The sequence below is a fragment of the Cuculus canorus genome, chromosome 4, assembly GCF_017976375.1.
Source record: "Cuculus canorus isolate bCucCan1 chromosome 4, bCucCan1.pri, whole genome shotgun sequence".
Taxonomy (NCBI): domain Eukaryota; kingdom Metazoa; phylum Chordata; class Aves; order Cuculiformes; family Cuculidae; genus Cuculus; species Cuculus canorus.
This window is the reverse complement of record NC_071404.1, coordinates 75,012,503-75,029,438: the sequence shown is the minus strand read 5'-3', so window position 1 is coordinate 75,029,438 and position 16,936 is coordinate 75,012,503. Positions and strand designations below refer to the sequence as shown.

Below are 16,936 nucleotides of genomic sequence, written 5' to 3'. Positions count from 1 at the left end.
GGATAAACAAAATAGTTTGAAAATACGCATCACTGTTGAAGTGAGTCTTACCTTTTAAAGCAATGTGCAGCAGTGAGGACCCAGCAGCTGCTGATGAGAGTAGCACCACACAAGAGTCTTCCATCACCATGGGAAGATTTCAGTCTAAGTGCAACTTGCCATGGCCAGCCACCCCTACAGAGGACATTAGACATTGCGTTCAGGGTACATCAATGATAAAGTACAGTAGCTTGTCAGTCGCCTTGAATGCAAATCCTATTTAATTTCTTTGACTGGCATAGCTTACAAACTGTGTTATTTATTTATTTATATTCTTGCAGCATTCAGATTCTATTTAACAATGGATTACTTTATGGTTTGTTTGGGCATCCAACACTTTGAGAGCTTCCTCCCACTGTCAGTTGTTTTTATTTTCCCTTCTCAGATGACATGCATTGTGCCAAAAGTACATTGTGTGGCTTCTTCGCTGAATACCATTCAAGTCAACAACCCAAAAATTTCCTGTCAGCATCTTTGTCAGTTGAAAGGAAAGTTGTTTTCCTGCTTGAAAAGGAAAACTGGCAAACCAAGAGGTCTAAAACAACCGTAGAAACCACAGGTAATAGAACAGCACTTTTTTTCAGCCTGTGATCGTCTGTTCTGTATAGTAGATCTAGGATACATATTTGCAGGCCTATGAAAACTGGATGGATTATTTTCTGCCAGTTTAATAGGTTAGGAAAATATGGAATCAGAAAGGAAGGAGAGGGAGAGAAATGCACCTGTAAACAAGAACAACACTCAAGAATAAGTTAACAGGTAGGCTGAGGTGTCAACTTCAATAGTTATGCTGATGTACAAGAGCTGCCTAGGATCATCTAGTCCAGCATCCTGTATCAGAGTTGCCAGTGTGAAACGTTTTAAAATAAGGTGGAGGAATTTACTTCCCATAAGGCATAAAACAACTTAGAGTGTCAAGTTCTTTGTCATAATGATTTCTTGTGACAATGATTCCTTTTCTGATATTGTTCATATATTTCTTTTCTGGATTTTGAAGCATTTCTAAGTGCAACGTTTGATTTCTCTCACCTTTTTGCTCCATCTAATGTCCCTGTGTTTATTTATTATGCAATCAAGTTTCTTGCTCTGACTTAATTGTGTAATCCATTATTTGTCACTTTCCTTTCATCCAGTGGCCTTTGTACACATATTCTGAGACAATCATTCTCATTCTTCTTTTTTTGTACAATGCATTATTTAGTATTCTTATTTGTCTCTTTACTAAGGTAAGATAAGCAATCCTACTTTGCTCTTTCTGAATGCATTTAAATGTTTTGCTGGGCTTCCTCTTGTTATTGTTCTTTGAAGCTCCTCCCCTTAGGCAGAGTCTTCTTTGAAATGGATTGATAGATTGATGCTGTGCATTTACTTTGAAATAGGTTGCACAATGACATGTAATGATACTGTAAGTGGGGTTTTTTACAATCCCTATTTTAAGATTCTGCGAATATATATATATTTTAGGGTAACTCACAGCTGTTAAGGAAATAAAGCCTATATTTCCTATCATAACATGTAGTAGTAACAGTAGTATTCAGTTAATCTGTTTATACTAAGCATAAACATCATTAAAAGCTAAGAACAAAGTAATAACAAAAAGCCTGGCTTTATAGCCATCATCAAGGCTTACTTTGTGGAGGAAAATCAGGTCATAGGCAGTGAATTGTACTCAGGCCTTTTTCGGTGTAGCTAGCATTTAAAACTTTGCACCATATTCATAGCTCTCTTCGTAGAGCTCACATCCTGATATCAAGATATAATTTGAAAAAAGAAAAGTAAAATGGCTATTCTGAAAGTAAGAAATTTAACTCAGTAAAGGACTAAACCCGTATCTACAGATTCTCAGCTTATGCTGCAAGTATTTTTAATTTCCTACCAAATTTGCTTTGAGTATATTTCTGCTTCTACCTCCTGACAAGGCAAAATAAAAACAAAGAACAAATCTACAGTAAAAATTAGGCAAGCTGCTATAGCAAATCCATGTCTTAGAAGTTTTATATTCAGTATTACTTATCTTTACCAAATATTTACCGTAAAGAATTTTTCCCACCAATTATTCGCTTCTGTCGACGATGTAGTAACCTCAGACCACAAACCGAAGCAAGAGAATCTGAACCAGAAAGGGAGATGTAGACAGCATTAAACTAAAAATGAAAAGCAGTCAATCTTCAATGAGAGTTAACAAAACAAAACAGAACAAAAAAAAAACCAACCAAAACCAAACCACAAAGGCTAAAGTTATTCTGTGTTTCCTGGTAGTTTTAAACAACCAGATTTTGCTTGGGGAAATTCTTTTTAGCTGACGACTTTTGACTATGACTGCAGAGCAATTTACGTATCTGTGCTCTAATTCTCATATGTTATCTGTGCTCTAATTCTCATATGTTGGATTTTTTTATAGGGTTCTCCCTTCCTTCCTTCATGTAAGTGGTAGCACAGCTTGGCGTACGCATAGGTCTCAGTCCTCAGGTATACCTTGAAAAGCTGAAAGTAGCTCTCTCTAGGTTTTTGCATTTTCATGTCCCTTATACAACTTAAGAAACATGGCTGCTATAAATCACAGTAGTCCAGTACTCTGTATTATATGAACAGTCTTTATCACTCCTTTGTACTGACGGCATAGCAATAAGATGACACAATGTAAGCAGAGAAGATTTCCCATCACTTTTGTTTCTGTAATTTTTTAATATAACTGTTTCCTCTGTGAGGTGGTATTATTTGCATCAGTCTCTTCCTACCGTGACAGTTCCCCATCCGAACCTGTTGGTCTGCCACTCACAGCAGGGCTTCACCTTTATTGCTGTTCCCGGGGGCCTTCTTGCTTAAGTGATCACAGATCACCCCTGCATCCTCGCTGTGCCGGCAGTTGTGCCTCCCAATGTCCTGCTTAATGCAGTCTGCCAAGGATCTCTCATTTCCTGTACATTTCACATTATCCACGTGGATCGGGCCTTTGCCCTCCCCAAAATATGCCATTGTCCTTGCTCTAGCTGGACCTCTGGAAACAAAGCAGATATTTTTTTATTAAACATTTTGAGTTGTTATTCTACATTATACTAACTAATATTTTTGAGTGAGGGGTGAAAGATACTGAGGTTTTATTCCAAATCCTGTCACTGTTTTACTTGATGACAACTTTTCTTCCCACTGCCTCCTTACTCAGGTAAGAAATAAAAAATAAGTGTAACAAAATTGCTACAGTTCATTACTGTTTAAAAAGTGCTTTTAAGTATCTAGTTAGAAGGCACTGTGCAAAGTATTTTACATTGTAACAGCATTACAATTATATATTTAGCAAAATATGTGAATGCTGCTTTATCATGTTCTCTGTAATCCTCATATAAAATCAGCACCTGTGAATGCTAAGTACAATTTGTTCTGGTCTGATTCCCTCAGAAAGATGAGACAGTATGCTTGCAGCGTAGTAGTGGCTATGATTTACAGATACGTTGTTCATTAATAGTTATTAATGTATTTTGTTATCATGCCATCTTTGAAGTGCACCCCATAGCTGAATTCTAAAACTATAATGTGACTCTACCGAACTCAGTTCAGTCTCGGCACCCATCTTTTCCTGTGAAGAACCCAGTGCTTGGTGCTGGTGTAGCATTTTCATACATAGGCCTCAAGGCACTTTACAGTGAAGGTCAGTATGGTGATCCTATGCTTGTATAAGTATCAAACTTAAGTATTAAAACATTAGACACAGGACATTTTGTTAGGGTTTGAAATGCTGATCCTTACGGCTGGTCTGTAGTGCCACGCAGCTGCACCAACAACCACAGTGTGAGTTGTGTGAATTGCCTCTTTTGAATGATGAACTCTTCCCAAATGAGGGAGTGGATGAACAAACACAATAAAAAACCAACATGAATTGTGCATGTAAGCATCTCATTTGGTAACTTTTCTGATAGAGTATTACTTTTAATTACTTAGGATAATGCTGCTTAATATATCAATAGATGTTTTGTTGCATAGTTTAAGAGCCAGAAAGAATTATGAGTGGGAGACCACCCAACTGGCTCTGCAAAGAACTTCGGGGGGGGGAAGCCACAGCTGCCTCTAGGTGTGCCTGAACTACAAGTTTATGTATCAGTTAAGAACAATTTACTGCTATTTTATTGTGATAATAATATGGAAAATTCTAGATAAATAAAATGTTGCACTATATCGTAGGTTTCCATTTTAAAAGATATGCTATAATTGCATATTGTACAGGACAGTACTTCTGTGTATACAAAGGTACACTGCATGTACACTGAAATGCTGGAGTGGAGGAAGAGAGTTGTAACAATGAAAATGTATTAGACAAAGTATTTCTTTCCCTTTACACCTCTTTTTATACCTCTTTTGATACCTGCAGTGTTGAGGATAGGTGTGAATGGATGGCATAAAAAAGTTTCTCTTCATCACTAGGCATTCTCTTTTGGGGAGGCATTTTGATTTGTCATACCATTTTCAAAGCTTTCATCGTACTGTAAGTGTGGCTGGATCAGACTCAAAGAATACAGCCCACCACTTGCCCATATCCATATAATTGAAATGTGAAAGTAATATAAACAAGCTTCCTCCATTTTCAAACTTGCACACAAAAACCCTTGCCTGCTTTGATTTTTTTACCACATACTGAAAGGATGGCTGGCAGGTTTTCCAAGTAGGGGATGGTGGTTAGAATGCATGAATTGTAAAAAGCCAGGGAAAAAAAGCGTGTAAAACATCTGACAGAGATGAAACCACAAGGTCAACTGTCCTCACATATTTTTAATTTCCATGGCTAGCGTGTATTTACCAGATAATCCAAAGCCTTGACTGACAATCTTTGCCTAATGAGTTTAGTATGATTTAACTTGTCAGTCACAAGCAATGTGACTCCTCTTGCTCCAAATATTTTTCTTTTGTGAATGATACTCTCATTAGGAAGACCTACAAAAAAATGTCCAAGACTCTGACACCTGTAGGCAGCTGACACATCCATGTTTGCTACTACAAAATACTGAGACAGTACAGGCACTCGTTGCAAATTCTTACCTGGTTTTGGTATCTCTATGTCAAAACCCAAAATTTCTGCTTTAGAGCATTGCTCTAAACTTCCTCAAGATAGTGAGAAAAACTTTGTTGTGAATCACCACAGTAGTCTTAGCCTTTCCCAGAGACATATTTATTGCACTTTAGTATAGAATTATCTCTGCAAACTCTTACTGTCTGCTTAATAAGGGCACTGCCTCTGCTGGCTTACTGGATAAATCTCAAAGAATACTCTGACATCTGTGAGGTCACATATATAAGTATTTTAGGAGACAAAGATGAGGAAGGGAACTTGGTGAGTATGGATTGCAGTCATGAATTGATGTGAACTGAATCATGGGACTTGGACTGCAGAGTCTCTTCATACCTTTCCATGAAAATTATCTTATCTCTCACTGTGCATCAGTAATCTCTCAGTTTGCCCGTAATTGGTATGAAGGGTGTGTCCATACCCACTTCTAACAAAAAAAACCCCAAACCACTATTTAAATAGAACAGCTACCAGGAAAGAAATATAAAAAACATGATGGCCTAGAGCAAGGAGTGCAGCTGAACAGAGAAGATTATTTCATATAACTGCGAGATCTCTAAATGTAGAAGTGTTAAGTCTTAAGTGTTTTATTACGTGCTGGAATGTGCTTTTAGAACTGCTTTACACCCTTAACAAAGGTGTGTTTGTCCCTTAATTGCTGCTTTGCAAACCAGGTAGTTGTGCACAAATGACCACCAGAGAAACAACATTTTTGCTTGTTCAGCTCTGTCCCTAGAGAGAAGGGCAGCTTTAGGTCCTATCCCCCAGCTTTTCTCAGACGCAGGGCCATACACTGTCCTACACCGAGCTCCTCAGATGCAGTATCACCATTGGTCATAATACTGTTAATGAGGAAATCCATTTAATTAGTTTAGATGGCCAACTATCCTAGCCATTTTTTTTCCCCAATGGCGGATTGTTTTTGGAGCATGAATGGCAGCACATTTATTCATTTGTTTTTTGTGTGTGTGTGTATGTGCATTCTTATAAGCCTGTCTAAATCCTTAAAGGAGGTCACTGGGCCACTTAATTCACTAAAATGCAAGACCTTATAAAACCATCTTTTACCCTTTTCTCATTCTATCAAAATACTTCCCTAAGTTAAGCCCTCTCACATAGTAGATAGTACTTCAGAAAAGGTGTGTCTTCTCTTAGCCTTTACAAATATACTTTGACTAGGGTGCTATTCATTATTTTTATGTTTTCATGACTGGTTTTAGTCAATTTAGTTCTTTATATCATGTTTTTCTAACACTAATCATGGGTTTGACAAACTGGCTTAATGAGACATCTTTAAAACTAGTATTGCTTTGAACTTTTTGATTTTGCCAACTCGGGGATTTTATTTCATTCTCAGAATGAGCACTAATAAATGGCTGAGAATGTTCCAAAGCAGGATTTCATAAAATAAACGTACAGATAAGCTCTGACAGTATGAATAATACATGCAGAGGAAACCCAGTCTGTTTTCTCGGTGTTTGCCCTTTGGTTCCACGAGCCTTGTGTATTAAGGCAGTCTTTCCTTCCTACCCCCGAGGAATGTAATTCCCCAGTAAGAAAGACTTGAGAATTAAATGTAGCATTGTAAAGGGAATTGAATGATCCTGTTTAGTTCTATCATCAGTCTTAATGAAAACTGATGTCAACTTCAGTATCAGGTGCTTTTTTAATTCTTCCCAGAAAAAGGTCATAATGTGTTTATTTCCAAAGAAACTACATTCATCAGACTTCAAGCTCAGGTGCATGAACCCAGAAGCTTTGCTTTGCTTTGGAACAGTCAAGTCACCACTGGCGATAATCTGAACTTCAGCAGAACGATCTGTGCATGAACTCCTAGGCTCAGAAGCATTTCCAGCTCATCAGTGCACGTGACAGCATAGTCAGGTTTGTGGAATGCGACTGTCTAGACACAGGGTCACCACAGGCCAGCAATTCCAGCCAGCTCTACCAATTTCTGGAACCTAATTTTTGATTTCTAAAATGTGTCTTTTCCTTCAGGAAGCATGCTCTCTTGTATCCTATAATCTTAACCCCCCCGATCCTGACATGACGCAAACTGAGAATCCAGCCAATAGTCTGTCCCTGCAGAGATTTAAAAACAGAAGGTGGGGATGAGGGATTGAGTTTGATCATCTGAGGGAGACATATAAGAGGCCAGAAAGGCTGAGGATGAGTCAGACTAAATGAATGATTCAGTGGGAGATAATGCAAGTCAAGTTTTGTAGTTTTGAAGCCATAGTCTACTAATTTTTATAAGTACGCTGTACTAAATGAGTACCAAACAAATTTTAAAAGGCTTACAGTATGTGTTCAGACATAATTTGATGATATTTGTTGGCACGAACTTTACCTTATTAGATATAGCAAGCAGATAACACAGTTTCTGTTTCTTAAGCTCAGATTTCTTTACAGATGCACTCAAGGCATTTCACTAGTGTTCTAAATAGTTTTCAACTCATATTAATTCTGCTATTCATACATATGCCCCATATGTTATATCTTTACTGCTCTTAGGTATCCAGAAAAAAATTGCATATGAGTGCTGTAAGCCTGATTAAGCCACTTGGTTCAAAAGTGACACATAGACATTGCAGGTTCACAGAAGATAAATATTAACAATATGCAAAATTATACCTTTCAAAGAAAACAGATCAAGAGCTTTTTGAAACTATACAACCATTACCCCTGAAATTTTAGCTAAATTCCAGATTTCGAAAGTATAGGTTCTGAATATTTGTATTTTCTTTGCTAATATAATGAAAAGGTATTTTACATTCCCCAAAGTTTTCCTATGTGTACTGTTACATCAAATTACTAAAGAGGTAGAATTTGCATACCTTAAGTTTTTCTGTGTTGACATAAAGATGACTTAATATAAAAATTATGTGAATGAAAACTGTCATTGAAGAGCGGTGAAACACAGAGCTTGGATGCAAAATCACAAACAAAACAGAGAATCTACATAGTTCACAGTTACATATGTAATCATCGGTGCTATTCTAGATGCTAATAGTATTTCCCTCATTTTTCCCTAAGTGGAAATGTCATTCTAACTTTTAAAAAATGTTTAGGAATCTGAAAGCTGAACATGAAAGAAGTAAACTAGAACAGTTTAAGTGGCAAAGAGGACAAAGCAGACACACTAAATCAAATTAGTGCAATCAATTGTAAAAAATTAAATAAAAATTTATTGTAATATGTTTCTATCATATAGACATGTCGCACCACAAGTGACAAATACAGTATTTAGTCAATATCTTAGCAATCTGGAATATTTAACTTTTTAAAAAATCATACTAACTAGCATCAACTTGCATTTCAGTTGCCTGTGATGTGCCTCTGAATATTAAAATTCCTTTTCTCAATTATACTAGATAATCAATACTCAGTTTTGAAGACATAGACTCCTACTCCTCATATAAATAGTATAAATACGCTTTTCTAAGGAATGCCAAACAGATGAGTTTCAAAAGAGATGTGTTCTGTTATCAGACAGTGTTAGATAGAAGGTTGCAGAAACTTAACATTTTTAGATACAGCTAACAGATAACTTGAGAAACAGCTTAATGAGTTTTCTTACTTGTAGCCAAGCTGTCGACAGACTACAGCTGCATCCTTATCAGACCATCCATCATCACAAATTGTGCCCCACTGGCCATTGATAAAAATCTCTACACGTCCTTCCTTCTTACTTTCACCATCCATCAGCCTGATGGGAGGACCTGGGAATAAATTACTGCTGTCAATTCACAGCAACAGAAGCAAGAACAACAGGTACTTTAAGTCATTTTCATCACATTCAGTATATAGGATCAACTGATGTTTATGTTCAGCGAGCCCAATACCAGCTGTTAAGGCAGTCATGTTTTTCCTGGCTGGCAAAAGGAAGCAGTCTGTGCAAATTACAAGACAAATATGACATACCACTGTATTTTGATCTGGTTCCTTCGTGTGTGACGTAGCTTAGAATTTGACCACAGCAAGCACACAAGAATTTTTCCCCTGCAGAGAAGATCCCTGATATCTTTGATAGGATACTCACACAAGCTGGACACATTTTCCTTGCAGAAACTTGAACTATAATTTAACTATATCTCAGTTCATGAATCCATTCTCAAACCGGATGCTACTGCTCCTCTTAACCACTGTCTCGGAAAAAAAGTGCAGCATTGTGTTGAACTTAAGTTATTACTTACTGTTATTGAACTTAATGATAAGTTATTACATACTGTTACGCGTGCTGTTCTGTAGCGTATTTTGTGTGACAGCACAATGTTCTACAGCATGTTATTCTAGACTAATGTGTGATTCTTATTCTAGCAATTTAAATTGATTGCTTATTCAGATATGTTCATAATACAAAATCTCACTTGTGTGGATTAGTCAGACTTAATTATATCGTGGTTCATTCAGTGCTTGGCCTGTAGTTAAATTTTGAATCATTAGGCAAACTACAGATTTGATTGTCTCTTTGGTTAAAACTCCTTTATAGCATACAAGCAATGCAAGTAGCCTTCAAACAGTTAAGAATTCCTTTGAGGCCTTTTTATAATGTTTAAGTGAGATCACCTTCTAAATCTTTTAGTATGTCATACTTTATCATCCATAATACACTAAATGAGGGTTTCTTTCTAGAATAATGGGAAGGATAGTTCCTCATTCTTTTAACCTGTTTCTAATCTTTTCTTCACCTATAAGGATGAGAAATTACTTAACTATGCTCTTAAATAAAGCAGTATTGAAATAAATAAAGCAGAGACATTTCCATTTGAGATTAAATCCAGATTAGTTTAGGGTATGAGTGACTTTTATATACCAAACCTTACTCTGTATCAGAGCTAGTTAAATCTGGGTTAATTCATTAATTAGGAGAGGAAATATTTGAAAACAAAATTGACACCTGTTTGCTTCAAATGTCAGTTAAAGCATTCATTCATTAGAGTTCATACTGTCTGGACAGTTCCATGAATTAACTTCACCAGCTTTCTGTTTCCCTGCACTGTCATGACCTTACAGGCTAAACAAATGTTCTTGTAGTTATTGTAGTGTGTGCTATCTCATCTGTAGTGTTTCTTAATGTCTGTATTTGCTCAAGTCATACCATATACTAATTTCTTGTATTTTTCCACTGCATTCATCTGTACAGGGAGAAAAAAGGCTTTTTCAAATGCTGGGAAGTAAATGGTAACAATAGATTCTTTGTCCACTTTCCAATATGAAATCTTGTAGGAAATGTCAGATATGCCGTCTTCATTTTCTTGTTGAAATAATGTGTTATTCTGGAAGAATATGAATTAGGTGAAAATTACATTACACAGCTAGAGGCATGGGATATTAATGATACGGTGTAACTATTTTATTGTTATCTCGTCTTCTCATGTTTTAGAAAATATGAACACAAAATTAATATAATATTCTGGTAATGGAGGATGTGAGAATGTTACCATATGGATGCATTTAACTGAACCAGACCCCCTAAGATTATATTTTATAGGAATTTGAGCAAAGCAGCACAGATGGTTTGCATCAGTAAAGACAGCAGTCATGATCTGAATTCCTGTTATTTTTGGTCTGAGAAAATTCTTTTTACCAAATATGATTTGACATCATCTACACATAACGGAACTGTACTGCAACATAAAACATTCATTGGATTGTGAAAGGTCAAAAAGCTATAAAGAAAAAGTCTATAAAGAGGGAGAGACTGGAAGTACACGTGGAAGTGCTGATTGTTGTTATAACAGGTAGTGATGTTGGGCAGTAAATCTATGCTTTAGTTTGTAGGATGGACCTTCAGTCTGTAATTTCCAGAGAACTTCAGGCACCCAGGCATGCAAACCCATGACATTTCACTAGCAGCACTGAATCTAACTCCAGTAGTTGTAATTCTAATTTCAAAGTTGACTAGTATATACTTAGGTAAACCAAAACCCAATCAGCAACAATTTTGTAAAAGGCTACCTACTGACAAGCTACAAATTTTCTGTGTAGCAAATTTTTAAAATTAACTACTCCTCAGAATTGCTGAACAATCCATTGTTCCCCAGTAAATTTTTCAGTGTATATCTGATAGCCAGAATTCTTGTTTAATCATCTACACGTGGATTTAGGAATCTTTGAAATTTGATTGTATATATTTTGTTCTACAATGCCACTATGTAATTAGTATTTTTCCCTAATTCCTTTTCTTATTTGTCTTTTTATATATATATATATTATTTTTTTAAATACAGGTTTGTAGGCTTTTTGACACTGGAACTGGCTCTTTGATCTGTGTTTGTAATATCATTCTGTCCTGGTCAGCAAGTGGGTCCCCTTCACCCAGGCACAATATAAATGATAGACAGCAGTAATACAGAAATAATTTTATGCATCTCACCCTTCCTTCTTGCCATTTCTGAACTTCCCCTCTTTCTCCATAGCTCTTTTTTCTGACTGTCTGATTGTAAGGCCATAGCAGGGTAAACTATTGATTTATATTCCTTAGTGCTCAGGTACATCTCCAACTTTTGGTAACATGAGACAGTTACTTAGAACTTGGAGAGTGCCGAGTGAAGTTCAGTATACCATTAAGAACTGCTGAACAGGTCTAAAATATGGTGAGGACTGAGAGAACAAAGGTCTATGGAATTTGACTTTGTTAGTGCTGATCCTTACTGTTCTGGCTGTTCATGTTCCTTTAAGTTTGATTAATTCCGGTGATTTTCAGGAGAAAAATGAGCTTTTTCCCTTTCTGTTCCTTCTTTGCAAACATCTGCCAAAAATTAAGATGCAGAGCATCCTTTGCTTGGATCTGTACCCACATAAATACTCATATTGCAACTTTGCCAAAGAGACACCTTACCAAAGGAGAGTTTATGGCTGTCATTATCTGGATGGCAAATGAGTCTGACATCCTCCTGATGGCTGCAGTCATGTTTTCCCCACTCTCTCCTTGAGCACTGCAGAAGGTTTGTCTCCTTTCCAGAGCAGCGGACATCGTCCAACCAGATGGGCCCAGAGATTCCTTCTGAGTAGCTCTCAGGTGCACTTTTTCCATGCCTGCAGAACACATGTATGTACATATAACGTTCTAGTCCACAGTGACAAGAGCACATGTGATATTTAAGGACGAGAAAGGAAATAAATTATTTCTGAAGAAGTATAGATTTCTCGAGTGAACGGTGTTAACTGTGACAGAGCAGGCTCAGTTAGCATTAAATTCAATGAAAGCACCATATGCCTCTGCTTTCGTAATGTTTTTTTTAAGGAATTACTGTTACATTAATACAAACTTGAGAATGTAATACCTTTGATTAAAGCCTCCCTTCAACCAAACATATGGCTGTCTCGCTGACTTTGAGACTTAAAGCATGTTCTTAGTATTATAGATACATTTAAATGTCACAATCTGGGGAAATTAAATGAGACAAAATTCTATTTTGGATGTGAGCTTTTATAATCTGAAGGCAAGGCAAAAATCACCTAGTGAGAGTGTATCTTTGTAGGCACAGTAGGAAAAGTAGCAAAGAGTGAATGCATGAAACTCTAATGAGATTTTTTTTTTTCTAAAATACACTTTTCAATACATAGCAGTGTTCCAGGCCCAGACTGTGGGGTTTTCTGAGCTAGGCCCAGAAGGACTTATACTTGAAAATGTCTGTGATTTTTAATGACTGTTCAACAAACAAAGATTTTTGAAGAATCAAACTTTTATAAACAATATAGAATATAGAAAATCAGGTTTTCTCTATAGCATATGCATTGATATCAGTCAGCCAAAAAAAAAGGTTATTGGAAGGAAGTCAGTGAATAAAGCTGCTGAATCACAACCCCAGTTGAAACATTTTCTTCTACCTAAACTGAGGTCATAAATATCTCTTTGAGAGTGAGGGAGGCAGGCTTTAATGCATTTTAACTGAATAGTTTCTATGAAGCAGTCAGCTAATATTAAAATAACAGACTCTTGAATAATGTAGGGTTTGTGTAAATGTTTTTCATCATTTTCAAGTCAAAGAGTCAGATATCTAATATCAAGTAATCTTACTTAAATCCCAGCTGTCGGCAAACCACCTGTGTATTCAGCTCTGTCCACCCATCATCGCAGACTGTGCCCCACTGCCCAGTATAATAGACTTCCAGGCGTCCCTCATGACTGCCTTTCCCACTTGTTAGTCTTAATGCACCATCTGTGTCATTAACAAGTAAGGAAAAACAAAAACAAGAATCAGTTTTTCTTAGGTCCAATTATTGTTCTAAAACAAAATTAATAACATTGCATTTACTGCATCTGATTAGAACATTGGGCTACTAAATCTAGTGCTGATCGCTAGGTGTCATTTAGTGAGAAGACGAAAGAAGTGCCATAATGCACCCGATCAGCTGTGAAGTGTTGCATAATGCAGTTGCTTAAGTACAAAAGAAACAGCACAAGATAATTGATCCCCCGAGCCCTTATTGCATGCCCAGTCTGCAGGAATGGACTCTGATTACATGATTTCACTGTCTATAAACCTTACCTCTTTCTTTGTATATTCTGTTATCTCCCCTTGCTTTTATGCTGACATGTTTACTGCCATTGATAGACGTGACTGATAGGCAATTAAGGCATGGCCAACATAGTGGCATTTAGCACATTACTGAGGAACCAAGGCTTTTGTTGAATAATGAGATATTCTGTACCCATAAAATCTCCATAGCCAACAGTTGGTTCATCTTGATACTGCCAGAACACTTTATTAATGCGGGGGTTTGAGCATCTACAAACTTTAAAAAGTCTCTTTCCAGAGCTCTGAACTCTGCATTTGTCACTGTTTTCCTGTGTAGTTATTGATAATTAAGTACCTGAGAGAGGTGTGCAGGAAACACCAGCATCTTCTTTGTGGCCGCAGTTGTGTTCTCGCCAGGAGCTTTTTGGACACTGTTCTATTGATAGTTCATTTCCTGTGCACTGCACTTCATCCAGCAGCACAGGGCCTGAGCCTTCTCCAAAGTAAGCCTGGCCCCATGCCTTGGCAACACCCCTGTGGAAATGAAACGAATGCCCTGTGAGTACAAGTACACTGAAGAGTCTAGGACTCTGGGAAGAGCTAACAAGGTTGCATGTCCAGCTTCTCCAATAGCAGCTGGGACTGTCTGCATGGCCGCTGCACTGGTAACTGGCAGCGCAGCCGGCACCCTGTAATGGAATGTCGTGTGGTTCCATAGTCTGCTTCCCTCTCAGCTGACACCATGGAGCCACTTAAATGTATGCTGTCACAATCTGAACATATTTAGAACACCAATTTCTATTTGTTTGGATCTATGACGTTTTCCTTTCCTATCTCTTTTGATTTTTAAGCATAACTGTCCTGGAAGAGATTGGGTATGAGGATTCTAATTTAAATTTTCATTTCATGTTTGTAAGTAGTAAAAATAATCTGATATATATTTCTACAGTGACTTTCAGCAGTTGTCCTCAAAGCACATTAATCCAGACACCCAGACGAGGCAGATAAAAGTGATTGCTCCCCATCTAGTCATGTAAAACCAGGGCAAAGAGATCTTAAGTGACCTGGCAACATCATACCTGCAGTCAGTGGTAGAACAAACAGAAAGCAAACTGATGACTAGCCTTATGTGTGTCATACTCCTTATGTCAGCATAGAGGATTTTGAGCACAAAAACCGAAGTGAATTGAAAACAGCCCATTATTTCAGCTTTACAGCAATTATGCAGTGTTTAACACTTGATGAGGTACCAGGATTTTTCCAAGTCTATTTAAGATACCATGTCTTTCATATGTAAATGCCTTTCATGGTGTGGTTTCTTTTCACTCAGTAGTCTCTCTGTTCATACTTCCAGTCTAGTTTTTAGAGGAGTGTTCTCAATATCTGTCTTCTTTTTCAACTTGTCTATCTAAATTTTTACTAAAGTGAATTGTCTATCTAACGGATTAGTTTAAACTAATTAACAGTTTGGGTGCTGGGCTCTATACTAATTATTATTTTGCTTTAAAGAGAGTTTTCCACTACCAGCCATATATTAGCACGTAACACCTAACAGGAATGGAATGTTCAACTTAGACTGAAAACATGACAGGTCTTGACTATTTTGTTTTGGGATGTAATCACCCAAACTCTTAACTGGCTTTTGCGACTGTGTGTCAGAGTAGTACATTGCTGTTATTTTTTTTTTTAATGTAAGTTGCAGTAATTCATGTTTTTAAGGCACTGACACATTCATCTGTGTATGGATTTAGATAGATGTGGATTTAATTTCTAGTGTTTTGTATAAATATGTAATAATCTCTTTTCTCTCTTTTTTATAAAGGAAAGCAACACTAAATTTATAATTAGCAATCACACAAATTCCTGATATACAGTAAAAGGATATGGGAAAAATAACAACAGTAAAAATATTTATATATTTATAAAAAAATAATAAATATAAAAAATAAATTAGGAATAGGAAAACAGTCTACAAAAAGGAAGGATGTGGAAATTCATGGTAGACACTGTGTAGTGCTCAGTAAATAAAAGCACAGACAAGAAAGTTAAATTAAATAATGTGTCTTGCATTATCATTTTGTTTAAAGTCAATTTGGTTTTAATATTTTAAAGGTAATTTATTTCATTAATCTTGAAAATGCACTGCTAATTTTCAGGCTGTTTCTTTGATGACAAGATGCCTTCCTCAAATGGTGGTGAACGTGGAAAATACCAGAAAGCAGGTCTTATTTACTCAGTAGGGAGAAGACATAATCTGTAATTGCTTCAAAGAAGCAGGTAAGCAAATTAAAAATATCCTCAAACACTCAGCAGGCAACATTTTTGCAAAACATGTAGCTTCAGTCTGAAGGAAGGACTTTATTTTTAAGAGACATGTTTAAATAGACATTACTTGTTCTTCTGAATGACCTTCCTAATTCCAAATAACATATTAACAGATACCTTGCTCTAATTTTTTACCTTTAGCAATGTCAAGACAAATTTTAGTAGATTGGAAACAGTATTTTTCCCTGAGATTTGCAAACGTTTCCTGATTACCCTTACTAGTCTTTCATTTACTTTAAGTAACCATGCATTTTCGTATGTAGCATTAATTTACTGAACACTTATATGTTGTAATACTGGTAATGGGAAAAAAAAGCCAAGTCCCTCATCTTTTATATTTCATAGAGAGCTGCATTATGAACTGGTTGAAATTGTGAATGACTGTATAGTAAACTTAAGAAAATATAATCCATAAGATAGTGACATTAAGGGTAATACTTATTTCAAATCTAGATGTCTCATTTATATATAAGCATCTAAATAAATGAACGTGTCTTGGGTTTCCAGTGTATCTTTCTGATATACCAAGACTCTGAGAGTTCCCAGCACTTCTGCTGGTTTTGTAGAATTGAATAAATATGAACTGAAGACCCTACTTTCAGGACACCTATTTTTATTGATATTACCTCAAGTATGTTATAAGCTTGTTAGAGAAAGCCTGGTTTACTGGCAGTTTTTAAGATTATTGCCCTTTGAAATATTTGTGTCTGTAAGATAAATTATCTTCATTTAAGTTTACTGAGTAGTATTTGCATATGTACAAACACAAAGAAAAAAATTCTTGAACATAGCTTCCATTTCTCACATTTTTATTTAATTGTGATCGTACAAAGGTATAGAAAGTGTTAGGAAAAAAATCTTTGTTCACTAGGAAGCTGGCTGAAATCAAAGAGATAATGCCTGACTACTCTGAATGTTGAAAACAAATTATACTGTAATCTAGTGTCTCTGGAATTCCAATAAAGCAGAGACAGTATAAACCATTACTATAACAAGGGCAATTTGTACCAAGCAAGAAGTATTTCTGAAACTAAATCATAAAATACAT

At 36.4% G+C, this 16,936-nt stretch overlaps 1 protein-coding gene across 1 annotated transcript in view; it reads right to left on the bottom strand.

Annotated features, from left to right (window-relative positions):
• Positions 1-16,936, bottom strand: part of PRSS12 (serine protease 12) — a 43,408-nt gene that overhangs the window by 11,911 nt on the left and 14,561 nt on the right. The window contains exons 5-11 of the mRNA XM_054066321.1: positions 13,919-14,097; positions 13,122-13,263; positions 11,940-12,136; positions 8,676-8,817; positions 2,832-3,037; positions 2,071-2,149; positions 52-174 (exon numbers count right to left, since the gene is read on the bottom strand). Coding sequence (XP_053922296.1) covers positions 52-174; positions 2,071-2,149; positions 2,832-3,037; positions 8,676-8,817; positions 11,940-12,136; positions 13,122-13,263; positions 13,919-14,097 — 1,068 coding nt within the window. The remainder of the gene's footprint in view (positions 1-51; positions 175-2,070; positions 2,150-2,831; positions 3,038-8,675; positions 8,818-11,939; positions 12,137-13,121; positions 13,264-13,918; positions 14,098-16,936) is intronic.